We start from the raw sequence: 20229 nt of genomic DNA on the forward strand, positions 1-20229 counted from the left end.
CTTTCTAGAAGATTTTAGCTTAAAGCAATGAGACTATTACAGCTGGGGTTACTGCGGTGATCAGATTTCAAAGCTTATATTGGTGCATAAATTATGGATCAAAAAATATACATATTATAGTGATAATGTTTCAGCTACAAAAATATATTATTGTTTTAGATATATTGTCAATTCCAGCATTGTTGGACAGCAAAAGGCAAATTAATTTCTGTGATGTTATCAGAGCATTAATCTCCATGTCTTAATAGGTCTTATCTATCTCTAATTTCTATGCTTTAACAAATCAAAAGAACTTGAAATTTACCACCTCATACAAAAATATAGTAATTATTGTAGAGAGTGCACAAATAGAAAACTTAAGAAACAGCTGAAAGTTCAGCCTTTTGAGCTGGTTTAAGATACAGAGAACTGCAGTAGTGTTTTGGATCCCTGACATCTTGTTTACATGGGCCTTTGGCTCATGATGTTAGCAAGCGAATGCCAGCTCTGTTCTGTGGATCTGGATAAGGATTTGTGCACTACTTAAAATATACAAGACCAGATGCAGTAGATTCATTCACAGGTGGCACAGCATTCTACAGGTTAATCTCTTGTCACCAATGGACCATGTTGCTTAAGTAATAATATGTTAATCCCAACTTCTAGTACAAGGAGGTTAATATGATGCCACTGCTTTAGTAGTTACTACCAAGACTGACTTACACTAATGGAAAATTGATGAAACAGTTTATCAAAAGTAACACCATCTGGAAAAAAATATGCAATTCATTCTTAAACTAAATCTGATAAGCAAATAATTTAACTCATTTGTCAAGTTCAAAAGCAATTGGAAACTCCAAAATAAATATTGCTTTTCTTTTCAGCCTCAGAGTTAGAAACTATATTAATTTTAATAAAAGAACAATGTTTTCTGTTGGGGAGGGAACTGTGTCTTTTTCTGGCTGATAGGGTATTTTAGATGAGCCATGCTTTCCTTTGATGTGATGGTTGACTTAATCTCTTTCAACTCAGCTTTCAGATTCAGTGTGCAGCTAGCAACCCTACTGATGTTGTTTATGCTTAACATTTTTAATGTGATTTATTTTGCATGTTTTCATGTTAACATTGATGTTCATCATATTGCAAGACTAACTGTAAGTAGAAGGATGAGGAAATGGAAGTGCATCTGTTACTTGCTTTCTCTGCTTGGCACCATTTTACTGTTTGGATCTCTGATTTCCATGGAGAGAGATTTGGAAACTGCATTCCTGTTTTACGATTTCTCATGCCTTTAGGGGAATTTCTTACCCAAATCATGCTGCTCTGAAACAAGCCTCCTGCTGATAAAAATCCATAGAAATTGCTTTTTATCTTGTTGAGTTACATATAGTATGCTTCCCCCAACAGATGCATTAAATATGCACAGTAACATCACACAGTTACTATATGAGTACTTTCTCTTATAAATCAGATACAGTGCCAGATTCTAGCTATAACATGTACATTTGAAAATGTGTTTTTGACAGTGATGAAAATGTCTGTCTTGGCTCAGCATGAGCATATAGACAACCTCATCCCCTGAAAGAATACGTCATTTTTAGTGGTGCCAGTAGGGGCATCTACAGCAAAAGAGCTCTGTGCAGGGATGGATGTCATGAGCAAATTTAGTCTAAAGGTCCATGTTCCTGCTTTTAGACTTCAGTGTTTTGTTCATATTGCTCTTTTTGAGTATATTATCAAGAAAATTGGATTCATTTCAGAGGGAAGTGATTACCTGCCTCCAGAAAGAATCTGGAAGTGAACTAAGACCTCTAAACAAAACAGAGAGGTAGTTATTTGAACGTATACATGTATGTATCCTCAGGCTGTGATGTTGGGGCTAATGGAGGAAGTTATATTTCCCCAAATCACTGTAAATTAATAAAAACCCATATTCCCATATTGTTTTTGAAAAGAGATTGCTTTTGAAATATTACCATTAAGATAGAAGTTGAGATATTGTAGGATCTGTTAGAGGTGAGATAAGCAAGAGCTCAAAGATGAGGAATGTTTTCTTAGATGCTGAAAAATTAATTTCACAACTCAAGATCCCAAATTTTGAGGAGCACCTCATTATTCCTATGCTTTGAGTTTGTAATCTCCCCATCACATGAATTTCTGCATCTTATATGACAGCAAAGGCAGTATTGGCACTTACTTGCTTTCAGACTAACATCAACTTTTCTGTCATGTCAAACATTGTACTGAAGGCAACAAATCACCTCCTTCCCAATTCTAAACCTTCAGAGAAGCATGGGACAATTATAGGAGTATGTACTTCCATGACTACAAGATAAATCATTTTGCAAAAAGCAAACCACAGCCATGGTGCCGTTGCCACATTTCTATTAATAGCAGTGAAATATATCAATGTCTGTTTGCTTACAGGTATAGTAAAAAAGGTATTTTTCTGTTAAAAAAAATATGTTTCTCATTACACTTTTTATAAAAAAATAGTTGGACATGAAGGACACAGAGTAAAGCAGAAGCAATTTCAATCTGCAAGATCGATAGTAAATAATCCTTTTGAAAGAACATAGGTGTATGTTTGCATCTAAGAGATATCATATGTAACACCACGTACAGTGTATTACATATATTCTTTATACACAGTGGATCCTGTTTATTCCAGGTGTAATTTACTGCTACCTGAATTATACTGTCCTTTTCAAGTACTGACAGTACTGACTTTATAAAGTACTAGAAGTCAATAAATAAATAAGTAAATAAATAAATAAGAAAATATTTACTCTGTTTTAATTAGAACTTCTGATGAAATAATAGCACAATTTTTTGTCTTTATAACTTCCTCATGCAATGCTACCCCCTTATCATAAAGACATGCAAAATGTAGAGTATCATTGCCCTTACAGTAAATTCTTGATTTTTTGTTGGTGGTAGTCTTTGTTATATGGCTTTCAGGAAGTGGAAATAGGCCTCTGCATAATTTCTGTGTAGATACAAGCAGTTGTAAATACTCCAAAGCCTCCATTCCAAGTCTTTATCATAAATTGGCAGGTGCTGGCAGTTAAAAGAAAAAATATGTGTGTATTATGAAATTGTCATCTAGGAAAGTTATTTCCTTGGGAACACCTAGAGTATTATGTATTTGTGCCCTGCTCAAGGGTTCTTTGAGGATGACTTTTATTGTCCATAGTCATGCTGCAAGTAGCTGTATTGTAACAGTTAACACCTGACAAATTTATTTTCAGGTTTATTTCTTAAGTTTGAGTGAACTGTAGAAACTCTGCTGTATACATGCAGCCATGGAAACCGCTGGGGTTTCTGTGGCCTGGCAGTCAGTTTGACAATCAGGAAGATTCGGCAGACATTTGGGACCTTCTTTTGCTGCTATTCAACACTTATTTCCCCTTCTGCAATCAGCTCCTTATTGTCCATACATCTGGGGAACACTGGTTTCTAACAGTAACTCATTTCAGGTTAAGACCTTATATTTCTCTCTACCACTTCATATTCTGCTTGGCTCCCAGAAATGGTCACATTGTGAGGAGGCCGAACCAGTAGCACAGGACTAATGGCATTTAGAGATTGGCTTTCCACAGCTCTCATCACAGTGCATTCAGAGTATAAATGTAGACTGAAAACTAGCTCTCCTTTGGCTCCACTTAACAGGTGAAGAAACAGCCACAGGGTGTGAAAGTGTGAACATGTGGGAGAACTCTGTAATGCATTGTATTTCCTTGATGCAGTGCTCCCTCCAGCTGGAGAGAACGTCTTGATTCATGAGGGCACATCTACCACCTAAACTAAGCAATGTTTTTTCTCCTCCAGGGTAATATACTTATGCAATATAATTAGTATGTGGCACAATCACAAATCCCAACAGCTTGCTGAAATTCATGAAATTCAAGAAGTAATACTTTCTGAAATTATATCTAATTTTTATATACGCTTAAAATTAAATTAAATATAATTTTAAAACTAGTGATCCCTTCTGTAAAGACTTTAAAATGACTATATATGTATATCTTAATTGTTTCTCAATGATGAGGAAAGCATAAATGTCTGAACAGAATTGCATCCCTGATATTCAATTTGTGTGTGAATGTTTCAAATCATCTACATTATTATTCTTGATAGTTACAGATACTGAAATAATATTATCTTACACATTCATGAAGCAGAGAAGATAATTCATCTATCACATCTTGGAATTTTCCTGAGGCATTGAGTAGAAATAGAATACTCTATACTGTTCTATACGCTGCTTGAGAGAGCCTTCCCATGTGATAAAGAATGCTGTAATAAAGTTATTAATTTTTTAGATGAATGTCCATATAATCCCTTCAATTCATCTTTTGTCCTTTTAAAATCCTATGGGACATTTCCATAAGGATGATTTTCAAAGTTGCTTAGCAGACAGAGCTCTTGCCTAAGCTTCCAGGGGCTTTGGTCGGTCAGAAAATCAGCAGGCTATGCCAAGAGCATTAAATAAGTATTTTTACATTCGTCTATATTCATTCCATAGGAAAAAAAAAAAATGTTTTTTACTAAATATATGTTGTGACAACAGGAATACTGTGTCCTTGTCAATAGCTGCATGATAAAACAGAGACATCTACTGGCTAAAACACAAAATAGGAAAAACACCAAAATACCTTTTGTGGAATGCTAGATTAAGGCTTGTCAGACTTCCTTTGCCTCCTCGCTCCACTACTGATGTCCAAAATATGTTTTCCTTTAAATAGGCAGCCTTCTTCCCTTGGGGATCAACACATTCCAAATAACTCTTATCAAGGTATTCAAATTCCATTTGAGTACTCTGGTTGAAGGCAATAGCAAAATTTCCTTTGATTTCCTGAGAACAAAACCAGGCTCCACGGCACAGGTAGAATATGAGTGTTTGAAGAGAGATTATATATGAGTGTTTGAATAGAGATTTATACGAAACTAGACAAAACTTGCCTTCTCTGCAGAACAGTGAATATTCAGCCAGTTTCTGGCCTACCTCATAGGAAAAAATGGACATTCCTAGAACACCCTATTCAGCACCTGCCCAGATTATGCCTGCTAAAATCTGAGTCTAAATTATGGCCCTAAATTTGTTCATGTAACTTGTAGGCATTTTTCTATCTAGTATGTAGCTAGTCTGAGCTCACAGCAGCATGAGCAGTACCTTATAATAATAATTTAATAATAGATAATATATTTTGTGAATCAGATCTTCATAACATTACCACTTCACCTTTCAAAACGTGATGTGAGGACTTCTATATATTTGTTTAAAGAGCATTGGTACACTGTGAACGTGCTACAGGATACATCAGAATACATAAGGCTTGAAATAAATAAATAAATAAATAATAAAGGCTTGAAAATGGTTTAAAAAGGCTTGAAATGGTAGAACCAACATTTGCATTTTATACCTCCTCTAGGTCATTTTATCTGGGGAATGTTTATTATGCATTTTCAAAATACCATATTCCAAATGGCTTAAATAAATTTTCTAATTTAAAACATGATCATACAATGAACAAAATCAGAATGTTGGCTTATGTAGGAATAGAGCATGATTATCCAATAAAGATTGTACATACCCTACAAAAGAATCACAAATGCATAGTTATGACTTCATACTAACTTTCTGCAGCTTCAGTTAAATTCTGACTATATAGAGAAAGAATCTGAACAGTTTAGGGCATAATTCAGTCCCTCTTGTGCTATCAGATGTCACTTGGGGTGTCGGTCTCTACCATGCCTATCTGTCATCCTGTTTGCTGTAATGGCTATCTTGGCATGGCTTTGTAAATCTTTCCTGAGGCTGGAATACTTAGCCCTTTGCTTAATGTCTAACTCAGCCAAAGAACTGTTCTTAATCTATGCCTATCCTTGCACATCTTGTCTGCGTAGCCACAGTGGGAGATGAAACTCCTGACAGCACAGCTTTAACATTCTTAACCACATCAATGACAAACTTGAAAAAGAAGGCAAGGAATTCTACTCAAAATACCTAGCACTGTTCCCAGATTCATCCCATCAGTCTTTTCATGATAGCTCTACCAGGACTGTTTCTCCGTGGTTAAAAAGAAGACCAAAGCAGCACAACAATGTCAAGCTCCTCATTTGGAATAAAGGTTGGCTAAACTCTGCATGAATTTATAAAGATTTTGACTGTATCTTTTCCTAAATGTTTGGAATTCCATAGCTGCTGAAGTTGAATGATTAGAAGACGATAAACACTAAATTCACTACCAGTTATCAGCAATTAGATCTGATTATACCTCATTTGATAGGGTACTCAAATATTTACTACACCTTCAGAGGCTCTCTGAATCTATGGCTGGCTTAGGCCTTATTTTAAGTATCCTGTTTCCACTAAGGTGCTTAAAGCTTCAGAGTGCAATTTTACTTAATAGTGGTAAAACCCATGCTTCCTGAGTTACATCCTTTCAAACAGCAACAAGAATAATGCAAACAGTTACAAAAGATCCAACATTCAGGTTCCTTAAATGATTTGTGGTAGGGAATATCAGAGATTGAGTTCCATGAATGTATTCAGCAGACTGCTGTGTGTTGTAATGTTACTCCAACAGCACTTACTCAAGTTTGCCATCTGATTTTTGATGATGCTGATACTTAAGCTGCTTAATATTTTATGCAAGAAACACAGATTCTGTTCTGTGACAACTTCATTGTTTTTGCTGTCCTTGATGGTTTGTTTAGAACTAGTCTAAACAGGCTTATGTTCTGCCTCAGTGTGCAATGTAGAATGCTCTGAATGCTACCTTTTGTTTTATGTTTACATAATACTTTGGCTTTACTAACTGCTTGGTTTATTCTCGTTTCCCAAGTGGTCAATTTTGCTTCGCAGTAATTTATTTTTCTGGTGCTGAATGTGGTAGGAAATTTTCACAGTACATCTACATCTGACTAAATCAATTTTGTTTCTTTAATGGTTGGATTAAGACTAGAATCTTATTTAAGCTGATGCATATTTTCTCATCTTTTAGAATTAATTTTCCTTAATAGTGTATTTAACTTTTAGGGTTTTATTTAAGAAAAGAGATTCTAGGCTTTAAAACTTAATGAAAATCATAATGCAGTGAACCAGAGACAGGAGGAAAAAAAAAATCTTTAAAATGTCAGCATGAGATTGAATGGTTAAGAAGTTCCTTCTGTCATAGGGAAGTTAGAAAGGAATTATCAAGTAATCGCGTTATTTGATGACTGTGCTATCAGTATGCTTTGGTAAGATTGTTGTATACTTAGAAACATACTGTAAAACATTATCATACTAAACATTATCATACTAAATATATTTTAATAAAATATACTGAAAAGATATCAATTACCTGCAGTATAATATTCTTTAAAGATTTGTAAAAAGAGACATAAAACAAAAATATTATATATCAGGACTTGACTCTTAAGTTAAATCAAAGTTCCTTTTAGATATATTTGTATTTGCAAATTTGTATTTACAATTTGCAAATTGTATTAATTCAGAAAGCTGAAAACCCCACAGTGAATTAAGTCCTTTAGGTTGTGAGTGGAAAATATATATGTGGCAATTTCTCTCTGTAGGATAGAATTTATTCTTTCCAGGAAATACAAAAATGAAAGGCTAATAAACAGATCTATTTATTAACATCCACTTTATTTATTTATTTGTTTGTTTGTTTAATTATTATAAGTCCATAGTCCCCATTGTTATGGGCAAAGTCTTAGAGGCATGAAATATATGTAACTAATAAAGCAACATGTGCTAGAATGTGATGGCATCCTCAAACATATGATATTATATGAAAGATTAATATATTTCTGTTGAAGCTATAGCTAATATTTTTAATATCATAAAAATGAGCTTAGCCCTGAAGAGGTCAGGCAGTTGGACTAGATGATCTTTGAAGGTCTCTTCCAACTGAACTATTCTGTTCTGTTCTGTTCTGTTCTGTTCTGTTCTGTTCTGTTCTGTTCTGTTCTATTCTAATGAGAAGATGTATCATATAGTGTATATTTCGTGTAGAAGTCTAAAATGTTCGTATGGAAAAGAGAGAAAGAAAGGAGAGGCACCTTACAGTTAGGAGAAAAAAAAAAGAAAAAGTAGAAGAAGATAGATAAAATTTGTAGGCCTTTAACTACACATGACTATATCGCAAAGGAGACAGCAACACACTATATTCATTTCCCTAACAATTTCTCTGATAACACAAGCGTGGGGAAATATTGGCATACTCTTTATATAAAACTATAGATTGATGTAGACATTTTATATAGAGCTGCAGTTCTGACATATATATAGAAGTTGACATGAAGCCAAGATAGAAAAACTATTTTAAAAGTGTGAGTAAATATTACGTCTGGCTTCTGTGCCTGTCATAATTTCAAATACGGCTGACTAGCAAATCTCTTTGATAGATAACAGCAGTCTTCAGGTGGGAGGTCATCCCTGCTCACTGTATTAAATTGCTAAAAGACAGTTTCAGACAATGGTAGAAAGATAATAGAAGGAGGATATTTTAGCAATAATCATAACATGGTTGTCAGCAAATTAGATTTGAGCGTACACTCCAGGTTAATAATATGAGGTCTCAACTGGAGACAAATTTCATTAAAACTAAATGATAAATACAAACAGTGACAACCAAGAAAATGAATTTTCAGTTTTCATAGTATCTCTTTTTGAAAACAGTTACATACAACTTTATGTTTTAAGGTATATGTTAACATCAAAATGAGTAATATCAAAATAAGCAGATCTGAGTACACCAGATCTGAGGATTCCTCCCAATATGGAGATTGAACCAAAAGTTCTTAGAGCTAAGCTATTCATTTTGTTTTATTTTTCATTGCTCCTGTTTGTTTAGCTCCACCACATTTGGAGCAAAACAATTACAGTTTTGCCAGTTTATTAATAGCCTACTTATTAACACATAGTAAAAAGACATCTCTTACCCCTGGAGACATTTCACAACCTACTTCAACGGTATTTTGTCTGAGAAATATTGTGCCAGCATTGTCTGTTTGTTTTTTGTTTTGTTTTGTTGCTGTTGTTGTTTTGGTTTGGTTTGTTTTATTCCAGTATCATCTTTGTAAATGTTTTATTTTCCATACTTTCCTCTATTTGAGGTGATAGCATAAAATGGTTCTGCAGTGTAAGTGGGTGCATCACAATAGCTCACTCTTGGAATTCTTCACTCAGAAGATGGTGAGGCACTGGAACAGGTTGCCCAGAGAAGCTGTGGATGTCCCATCCTTGGAGGTGTTCAAGGCCAGGTTGGATGGGGCTTTGGGCAACCTGATCTAGTGGTTCGGGTCCCTGTCTATGGCAGAGGGTTGGAGTTAGATGACCTTTAAGGTCCCTTCCAACCTGAGCCATTCGATGATTCTTGTCTCTGCCCGCATTCAGCACTGCGGCAGGGGACAGCTCCCCGCCCCTGCCCGCGCCCCGCGGCTCCTCTTCCAACCTCCTCTCGCTTCCCTGGAGCTGACCGTCAGCCCAGCTGCTGGATGGAGAGCAGAGTCGCGGAGCATCCTGCCTCTTCAGTTTGTTAGGGGAGGGAGGGGGGAGGTTTGGCTTGGTTTGCTTTGCTTTGCTTTTGAAAAAGTTTTGAAACCCTAAACGAAATTTAGGGAGGTCAAATGAAACTGGCAAAAAGCTCTGCAGACATGAAATTATTTTATAAAGCCTTTAGCATGACTCCTGAAGTTATTTTTTGTGTGTTTATCTGTAATGTGGAATTAAATCCCTCCCACTCTTATAGAGCAAATAAAACTTTTGCTAGATATACTTTATATTTTCACCTATACAAAATCAATGAATTGATTAAAATAGTTGCATAATAATTATGAGCAAGTACTAGCTCCACTGCTTTCAATAATGACTGAAAAATTCATGGATTTATGCAAATCCTACTAAAAAAAATTAAAAAAAAAAAAAAGCAGTAGCAGCAATTCCCATTAACTTCCACCAGCTCTGGATCTGCTAGCTCTTCTACATTAAGAAGTAGTGGGAAAATTGCTATTTATCATGACATAATTGATTTCAAGCATCCAGCTGAGATGGCCTTTTGCTATTCTACAAAAAATATTAGAACTGACTCAATATGGCTCTTAATCTTTGTTAGCAAATCCAAGAAATTCTGAGTGGCATTGTGTTAAATAAACAGTACTCAGGGTTGTCTCCATTCATGCTGAACTGAATAAATACGCTTCTTCCCAGGCTGTGTAGAGAGCCTTCATCTGTGACTACTTAAGGTCTCTGATATTTGCCAAACAGGTCCCTCAAGTATCATCCTCATGTCATGCTCATAATCACTTACAGCAGGTTTCTTCAGGCCTGTGTTGCCACTGATTGTGGTGGAGCTTGGCTGTCCAGCTGAGTAAAACCAGCCCATAAATATATCCAGTAAATTTTAGGGATATGTACTTGATTTTCTACTATGTACCTAATACGCCACTAGTATTCTAGTGAACTTTAATGGTCTCCATATTCAGATGCATAGAGGCTCAGTTCATACTCCCTGGGCCCTCATTTTCCCATGTTATCCAGGGGAAGATTGGCTTATACCAAACGACCTCTGTATTCAGCCACAATCAAGTGGACAAAGCCACATTTTACTAAATCTTGATGCTGAAATTCTAGGTCGTGCAAACCCTAAAGTCTTTCTTCCTTAAAAGAATAATTAAGTCTGTAAGTAAATTCAGTTTGGCCACCACAGAGTGCAGGAAAGACATATTCTGTTACTGTTATCTGAATAGCATTAATGCAAAAAGCAGTAATTTACCTGTGACAGAATGCAGGAGAAATGCATTTTTGTTACTGTTAGTTTAAACCAGAAGTACACCAGGCTACGTAAAATGGGAACGTTCCCTAAGCAGATTTATCCTCTCTGAGGATCTAGGTCTTCTAAGGCAAATACTAGTCTATGGAATGGAAAGTTCAGCACAACGTGGAAGACCAGTAGACATGGTAAGACTTTGTGGAAAGAAAAATGAGTTCATGCAGGGCTCTCAAGCAGGAAAGGATATCAGTTACACAGAAAGGCTTCATGATTGAAATTCTGAAGGAAAAATTATGCCAAGGCAGTAGTATTCTTCCAGCTCAGGTAGACCTGACCTAGTAGTATAAACTGGTTTTAAAATACCTAGCTCAAATATAACTGTGCTAAGAGGTTTCAATGACCTAATGGTAAAATCTCACCTAAAACTGATTACTCTTTCTTCTGCTAGACTTATTATCATCATTGAGATCATGATTGTTTTATCATTAGTCTCCCATACATACTGAAATTAGTATGCAGCAAACAGCTACTCCTCAGACCTGTGGGACCTGAAGGTCAGGTCATTTTGCAGAAGTGGCTGTCCTGTTGACTACCTGCCCTCATCTTCATTACGACAGGTGTTGGTTCCTAGTCTGTGCAGGACAGCCCATCCCTGAACACATGCCACTTAAGAAGTGACTACTCAGGTGGAGCCACCATTGAACTTCATCGAACCATGAATAAGCGTCTAGAAGTACTTGAATTCACTAGCTTATTGAGAACTTGCTTCTGTCAGGCTGAGATGAAGACAGATGAGTGACTGCTCATCTACTGGTGAAATAGTAGTCACTTCTCATAGCTGAGGATATGATAGGGAGTATACATGGAGCTAGACAAGAAATCTTCAGTGAAAATCTCCTAGATGAGCATTTCTGCCCTAAGCTTTTAAGGTGACATTCATCCCAGTGCAAAGAGACAAAAGAAAAGGCTGCGCATCACTTAGTCCCCAGATGAGTACAACAAGAAGAGCTAATGTCAGGCTTAATGAATATCCCCGAAAGATCAATGCAGATCATTCAGATGGAGTCCTTAAAAATATTAATAATAATGATCCATGGAAAAGAGGAAATGAAAGGTCAGAATTCTAAATAATGTCATCAAGGAAAGAGATCAAGAGTAGCAGAGAGAAGCTGTTCAGTGATTACACATGTTGTCAGAGCCATTATCTGATATGTTCTTGAAAGGGCAATTGTGATAGAGCTGTAAGATGAATTAAATTCATGTTGTTCTGTTAAATTATTCCCCTCTCCTCCATCATATTTTTCAAAAATTAAACACTGTAGTCTATGTGGACTGTTAGACCTGTTCCTGGCATCTGAAACCAGAGGTTATGCTATAGAAGTAGAAAGAGATGAAAGGTGTACTCCGAAAGGGTAGATATGCATAAATAGTGGAAATTTTCCATTTGTAGTGATGGTTTGCATAACTACAAACATAATTGTAATATAACTGTAACACAACTGCAAAGGAAGCTGGGAGCCCTGTGACTGGCTAAGGACAATTTTGTACAAGATACAGCATGGTTTTCTGGCTACGGGTTTCTCTGAAGAACCTAAACCAACTTCATCTATCTATCTGCCCAAATTGAGATCTAAACACACTTATCCCAAGAGCAAACACTTCTGAGAATATATAGGCAACTATAGCTAAGTGCCCAGGAAACTTGATTAGTTCTCCAAAAATAACAGTTTGCTTATAAGTCTTTAAGGAGCTGAACAATGACTCTTTGTCTTTTCTGCTTTTCTAAAGCCAGAGCTAAAGATACTGCCAGAATGCTTTAAAAGAAGATAATGTCATAAATTTAGATGCAGAAGGAGAAGAATATGTAATGGCTTGAAAAACTTCAGTGCCTATGCAAACTCAGATCTGAAAAGTAATGAAACTTTATTGTCATCTGTTACTTAAATGGTCTAGATCCTACCCTGGAATAAAAATTTAGGAAACATTGCTAATGCTGTTTTAACTTAATTACAGTTTGAAACCTGTATTAATCAAATATACTGCCTTGGCTGTTAGATATGGCTCAAGTGAATTTTCCCCAAGTGTGAACTTAATGTATACTTTTTCTCTGCTTTATATAACAATTGCACTGGTGTCTTGATTATGTCAGAAGCCTTTTCATAGTGTTAGTTGTTGTGGAACTGCAAGGAGCAATTTGAAGCCTGTTCTATTATTATCTTTATCTTCTGCCTCAGTTTGTATGCTCTTTCTATGCAGAAGTCCTCACAGTGCTTGCAATACTGAGTGATGAGATGAGAAAGTATATTGCTTGGATGCACACAAAAAAAAGCTGAGTTTTAGTCACAATTTCACAATTTAATATTGGAAAACCACTCAGTTTTCAGAAGACTGCTACCACTCCCTGACACCCAAAAAAGAGAAACAACATTATCTGGAGAAGCCTGTTAAGGGATGTTTTACTCATTTAATCAGCAGTAGATTCAAATGCCTTATATTCAGCTCATAAGGAAGGACTTTCAGCATGTCCATTCTTCTGGAAACTTTTTGCAATTTATAAGGAAATATTTTTAAAGTTTAATAAGAGTTGAATTTTTAATGTGTTTTTGTAGAACCATAGCTAAATGACATAAGATGCCAGAATAACTTACTTAAGCAGAATATTGTTTATTTTCTGAAGTGCAAATTAGAAATAACATGTCAAGAATTGCTAAGCTGTTATCATGGATTGATTACCTGAAGTGCACAAAATTTTCAAGGCATTTCAGTCCAGAATACAGTTCCAGAAACATGTCCTAGCAGACAGGAAGTTTTGCTAACAAAGATCTAATCAGAGGATTGTTTTTATTAATATTATTATTATTATTATTATTATATTATTCTGTATCAGCATAGCTAGCCTAGCAGATTGCTACAGACCTTTCTTATAAACTCAGTGCTTCTGTTGGTATAAACTACATCTGTTCAATGGGGATTTACCAGGAAAATGCGATCTGCAGTGTAGACTCAGAAAAGAGAACCACTTCCTCTTCTTCTCATAGTTGCTATTGTTCTTTGTGCTGATTCTCTGTCACTCTTTGTCTAATGACTTAGAAAATTTAATCAATTGCAATAATTAAAACATGCTGTGTGTGATTCATGCAGAACTTTAATTACAGAACAAAGTCTCAGACAAATGAAAGTTTGAGATTCTAGAAGCAGAATAAACCAAAGCACTTTCCTTTGCTGTATGTTTTCCCCAATGGTACTTACATCATACTTACAGATAATATCAAGGGACTGATTCTCTCCCTCTACTCCACTCTTGTAAGACCTCATGCTGTAGTCACCTTGTGTTCAGGTTTGGGCACTCCAAGTATAAAGACTTCAACATCTTTTGAGAAAGTCCAGAGGAGGATCACAAGGATGATCAGAGGGCTGGAGCACCTCTCTTACGAAGACAGGCTGAGGGAGTTAGGTTTGTTCAGCCTGGAGAAGGCTCTGGAGAAGGCTCACCTTACAGTGGTCTTCCAGTACCTAAAGGGGGCCTGCAGGAAAGCTGGGGAGGGAGTCTGAATCAGGGAATGTAGTGATAGGACAAAGTGGAATGACTTTAAACTAAATGAGGGGTGAGTTAGATTAGATGTTAGGAGGAAATTCATCACTCAGAGGGTGGTGAGGCACTGGAACAGATTGCCCAGAGAAGCTGTGGATGCCCCATCCCTGGAGGTGTTCAAGGCCAGGCTGGATGGGGCTTGGAGAAGCCTGGTCTGGTGGGAGGTGTCTCTGCCCATGGCAGGGAGTTGGAACTAGATGATTTTTAAGGTCCATTCCAACCCAAACCATTCTGGGCTTCTATATATATAAAACACTAAAAATCTCAGGCTTGTTATTGTGTATATTTTATTAGAAGAGCTGGCAGAGTTCAGATTTGCATGTTGCCACCATCTGAATACATGGCTTGAACAAATAGCTAGTTATTGTCAATGAAATACTCTGGGTAGCAACTCTGGACATGCAAATTATATATTAAAGACCTATGCAATAACCTGTCTTGTATGCAATTTTAACACTGTCACACAGTGAAAGAAGGGGTGCTATAAAGTGACTCACCTCTTTCCTAGGATCTTTTGTATGCTGGTGAATATTTAGGCATAAAATAAATTCCATATGAGAGACTTTGAAAGACCAGTGTTTCCTAATTAAAATCAATGTGATGACAATCAGATTGCTGTGTTCTCATGATTTTATTTTCTAAGAACAATGCATGTCAAATAATTGTCCTTGTATTCTACAACTTTTTTTTTTCCATACTATTATTAACATGCTGATGCAGGCCAAAATGAGGAAGCCATCAGTTTGACTGACAGAAACTGCAAGCTCAACAATTCAGATCTGTGCCATGCTTAGTATGTGTTTATTTGTTCTTTGAATTTTGAAAGCATAATTATATTATTGAGTAGGTTAGAGAACTCAAGCATGCACTATTTATTTCACAGTAATTTCATTGAAGTGGAGAACCTACTATACTTTATTTAAGCATCAAACCTTTTCACAGTGAAATGTGATACAGCCAACTTTCACAGTCTGGATGGCAGTTGTTGCTCCACAATAGTGTTTCCTTTTGTCTGCCTCTGCCCTGGCTACAGGCCATCACAAATTCCATTATTCAGCCTTGCCTATGTGTTCAGTGTTATTGCCCACATTTTATTTATCATGTTAACAAAATCTTTACTAAGATTGGCCTCTTTTTCTGTTGTGGGTAGCAGAAGCTTTAAAAGGATGTATGACCCCCTAAACAGCACAGATGAACCAGAATATGTCTTCTGGATGGGCTGTTTGAAGAACGAAGACAGTTTGTTCACACCTCACCTGACAGGAGGAATAAATGAATCTTATTCCCCTAATAAATACGACTCAAAAGAAAAATGGCAGAAGCAGCACTGGAAGGGAGGAATGCAAAACTTTCTGAAACACTTCAAAATATAAAAGGTGTTACCTGTTCTGTACTATTTTTAGCTGAAGAGGGATAAATACAGCACATAAGTACATGACGCTAAATATGAACCCTCATGAGTAATTTTGGTTTGTGCTTAGAAAGCCAACTTTGTGTTTATTAACCCACATCTGAAACAGGCTTACTGCTATTTTTCTCACAGATACAATGAGGTGGCATTTCCATCTCTAGAACTGTTATCACTGCTGTGGCCAATCGCTTCCCTTATGCTAATGACACCTGCAGTCTGCCCAGCTGCATCTCATTCTGGTTGGGTATCACAGCAATTTTACCAGACCTAGTGTGTCCTTGGAAGTACACAAAACATCACCAAATGGATTTAACAGCATCATTTCTGAGAAATGAAAGCAAATGCTTTTAAGAATGAGCTTAAACTGAGCTTTAAAACAGAAAATGTTTCATTATTTCTAATGAAAACCTGGATTTACTTAGGACTCCTAACCAAAGCAATAATGTATTTTTATCCAAGTAAAATGTTATAATAGTTTTCTCGTCACTTTAACACTTTGCACACCATCTCAAAGTTGTCTACATGTATATTACCTTGAATATGAATAAGCAAACTTTGTGATAAAAACATTATGTTCTCTGATAAATCTATTTGTTTTCATAATATTGGTTCTGTAAATGAGGATGACCAGCAATTCTGGGCAACATGACAGGGCATCAGGCATCAGGCATGAGGTGCCTGAAACTCACCAAAATGAATGATAACATATTTCATAGAACCCATCTCCTGAGACTGAAATCAAAGCATTATTAATATAAAATATTCATCTACTTCCATATTTTAATGATTATGAGAAACTGGGTTTACTCTCTTCCTACTGTGTACTTTCTAATGTATTAATCCTCTCTAACTAATTCAGAGTCAATATCTTCAGTTCTTGTAACACCTAAAATTTGTCCAGATATTGCAATTAGACAGGCCTAGTCCCCTGAAAAATACCTCTTGTTTTCTTAGTTTTGGCTTTTGACTCATAAATTAATGTATGACTAGGAAGGTATGCACATACTAAACTGACAGCTTACACACTGTATTACCCAATCATTTCTCTGCATTGGATACAGTTTTACATAATTACACTTCATGCAGAAAACTAATAGATTAATGTTCTGCACATTGATAGGAACTTTATATTCTTCACTTGATAATTCACAACACTACATATTACTTTCATTTGTAATTTAAGAAATAGTAAGAGGAGGTATGGCTTGCCTTTCTGAAATGAACTGGCTTACCACAGACAGTAAAACAGTAGGATTTTGACCATGTCTAGATGATTTTAATGTTTTCTCTCTGTGGAAAAATCAAAACGTTAAAACCAAATAATGAATGCAAGAGTCAAAACAGCTTCCATCATTCTGAGTTTATTTGACACAAACAGACCCTGACAAATACACTTGCATCAGTCTAACCAAAACATTGTTTATTTTGTTTTACAGATTTTGGCCATTGTGTCCATTCTGTTCATCGTACTGTCCACTATTGCTTTGTCTCTTAACACACTGCCAGAGCTTCAAGAAATAGATGAATTTGGGCAGCCAAATGACAACCCTCAGCTAGCACACGTTGAAGCTGTGTGTATTGCTTGGTTTACCATGGAGTACCTTTTGCGTTTTCTGTCCTCACCAAATAAGTGGAAATTCTTCAAAGGCCCATTAAATGTCATTGACTTACTGGCTATCTTGCCATACTATGTCACTATTTTCCTCACAGAGTCCAATAAAAGTGTACTGCAGTTCCAAAACGTCAGACGTGTGGTTCAGATATTTCGTATTATGAGGATCTTAAGGATTCTTAAACTTGCCAGACATTCAACAGGCCTTCAGTCTTTAGGTTTTACTCTCAGGCGGAGTTACAATGAATTGGGCTTGTTGATATTGTTTTTAGCCATGGGAATAATGATATTTTCAAGTCTTGTATTCTTTGCTGAAAAGGATGAGGATGCTACAAAATTTACCAGTATTCCTGCATCGTTCTGGTGGGCAACAATTACTATGACTACTGTAGGATACGGCGACATTTATCCTAAGACTTTGTTAGGTAAAATAGTTGGAGGACTTTGCTGTATTGCTGGAGTGCTGGTCATAGCCCTGCCCATACCAATTATTGTGAACAATTTCTCAGAGTTTTACAAGGAGCAGAAAAGACAAGAGAAGGCAATTAAGAGGAGAGAAGCACTTGAGCGAGCTAAAAGAAATGGCAGCATTGTCTCCATGAACCTGAAAGATGCCTTTGCTCGCAGTATGGAAATGATAGATGTAGCAGTAGATCCAAGTAAGCCTGGAGAAGCAGCTAACCCGAAGGAGACAGTCAATGACAACCACCTCTCCCCAAGCCGGTGGAAATGGGCCAGAAGGACAATGTCTGAAACAAGCTCAAACAAGTCTTATGATAACAAATACCAAGAAGTTAGTCAACAAGACTCCCACGAGCAATTAAACAATGCTGCAGCGTCCTCCAGCCCACAGCACCTCAGTGCCCAGAAATTGGAAATGCTATATAATGAAATTACTAAAACTCAGTCTCAGCCTAATCTGAATGCCAGTTACCAAGACCAGTCAGCAAAGCCACCCATGTATGAAGAAGAAATAGAGATGGAAGAAGTTACAGGCCAGAGAGATCCGTTGCCACCCGGACCTACAGACATCATAACGGATATGAGAAGCACATCCAGTATTGACAGCTTTGCCAGCTGTGCCACTGACTTCACAGAAACGGAGAGGTCTCCCCTTTCTTTGTTTCCTAGCTCTCACTTGCAAATGAGATTCCCAACCGATTCTGTTAACCCAGAAGACAACCAAAGAGTAAGGAGTTCTCAGTTTATACCATTCACAAAAGACAGAATGTTTTCTCCAACAGATATCACCTTTGACTATAATCCAATTGACAGAGCTCTTAGTGATGGCAGTGGATCCCAAGCTGTTTCGCATGGTCACTTACATTTTGACACTGCCATGGAAAGCCCCAAAAGTTCTCTGAAAGGTAGCAATCCATTAAAATCCAGATCCCTTAAGGTTAATTTTAAAGACAATAGAGGTGGTGCTCCACAAACGCCACCTAGCACTGCAAGGCCACTGCCAGTGACGGCAGGAGCAGACTTTACCCAGGCTACCCCTCAGCACATCAGCACCATTCTCCTGGAAGAAAATTCACCCCAAGGTGAACGACCTTTACTTGGTGCTGACGCACCAGGACTTTGTCAGGGATCTTCCAAAAAATCATCCCCTCTGTTTCCCAAACAAAAAATTTTCACTTTCCCTTCAAAAGAAAGGAGAAGCTTCACCGAAATAGACACTGGAGAAGAAGAAGAGTTTATGGAGTTACACGGTATAAAACATGAGAAACAACAGGATATCAAGACAAATTGCTGTGGGGATAAACACGGTGATGGCAACCATTTAAGAGAGGAGCCACAGGTCAGCTCTTCACCCAAAAGCATGAGTCACAACTGTACTCAAGACATTTACCATGCTGTGGGTGAGGTAAAGAAAGACAGTAACCAAGAAGGTCACAAAATGGAAAACCATTTATTTGCCCCAGAAATTCATTCAAGTCCAGGAGAAACTGGTTACTGTCCCACACGTGAAACTAGCATGTGACTAGTTACAAGAGCAATAAAAATACTGTTTCTTAAGCCACAGTTAGTAATGCCTATGAACTAAAACATGGAAAGCCTCAAAAAGTGCATAAAATGTTATTTTTGCATGGCATGAAGAATTGTTTAGTTTAAATACTGTTTAATTAAAAAAATAAGACTGCTTTTTGTAACAAATTGAAAACAAAAAAAAAAAAAAAAAAGGAAAAAAATTGACTCAAGAACAGTGAATAAAATAAAGAGAGCTCTGTTAGGAGCCAGTGTTCTGCAACATCTGACATTTTTGATCCTTTCACTTATGATTGTAGACAGGTTTTGAACTCTTTTAACTTTTTTGTTTTCTTGGTTACAACGAATTTTAGAATTTGCACATGAAAGGATGAAATGTCAATGCATGCATTCATAATGATGTGAAACAAGGTGCTTCGAGCTTGCAAAATGCATATATATGTAAATAGTTTGGGGTTGGGGGGAAAGCTACTGTTAACAAGGATTTATGGAAAAAGAATTTCCTGGGACACAGGTACTTCCTTCACAGCGTGCTGCCTGGAGGTTTTGTACAGACTTATGTTGCAAAATTGCAACTTCTACTTAAAGCATCTCACATATCTTGCTTTCTGTTAAAAAGCTCATGATATATCTGTTAATTAAGGGACTACAGTATTTTAGTTTACCTGTGCTGTAAATTGTAGCTGTTTTTTGTTGTGGTTTTTTTTTTTTTTAATTTGCATAATTTTTGTTATTGCATTTGTCATTTTAATTAATGATCCTGCGAGGAAAAGCAAAGATTTAATGACCAGAACTTGAAGCATTTGATACTTTTATAGAATACTGCCAACATTTCATAACTAAGAAAAAAAAAAAAATGTTC

General features: G+C 36.6%; 1 protein-coding gene across 1 annotated transcript in view; it reads left to right on the forward strand.

The window, feature by feature from the left end:
* Positions 1-19362, forward strand: part of KCNB2 (potassium voltage-gated channel subfamily B member 2) — a gene marked incomplete at both ends in the record, with an annotated part of 180429 nt that extends 161067 nt beyond the window's left edge. Inside the window, one exon of the mRNA XM_084306616.1 lies at positions 17203-19362. Within this exon, the coding sequence (XP_084162742.1) occupies positions 17203-19362 (2160 nt within the window). The remainder of the gene's footprint in view (positions 1-17202) is intronic.
* Positions 19363-20229: the final 867 nt, after the last annotated feature.

Source organism: Netta rufina, assembly GCF_964035555.1.
Source record: "Netta rufina genome assembly, chromosome: 2".
Classification (NCBI taxonomy): Eukaryota; Metazoa; Chordata; class Aves; order Anseriformes; family Anatidae; genus Netta; species Netta rufina.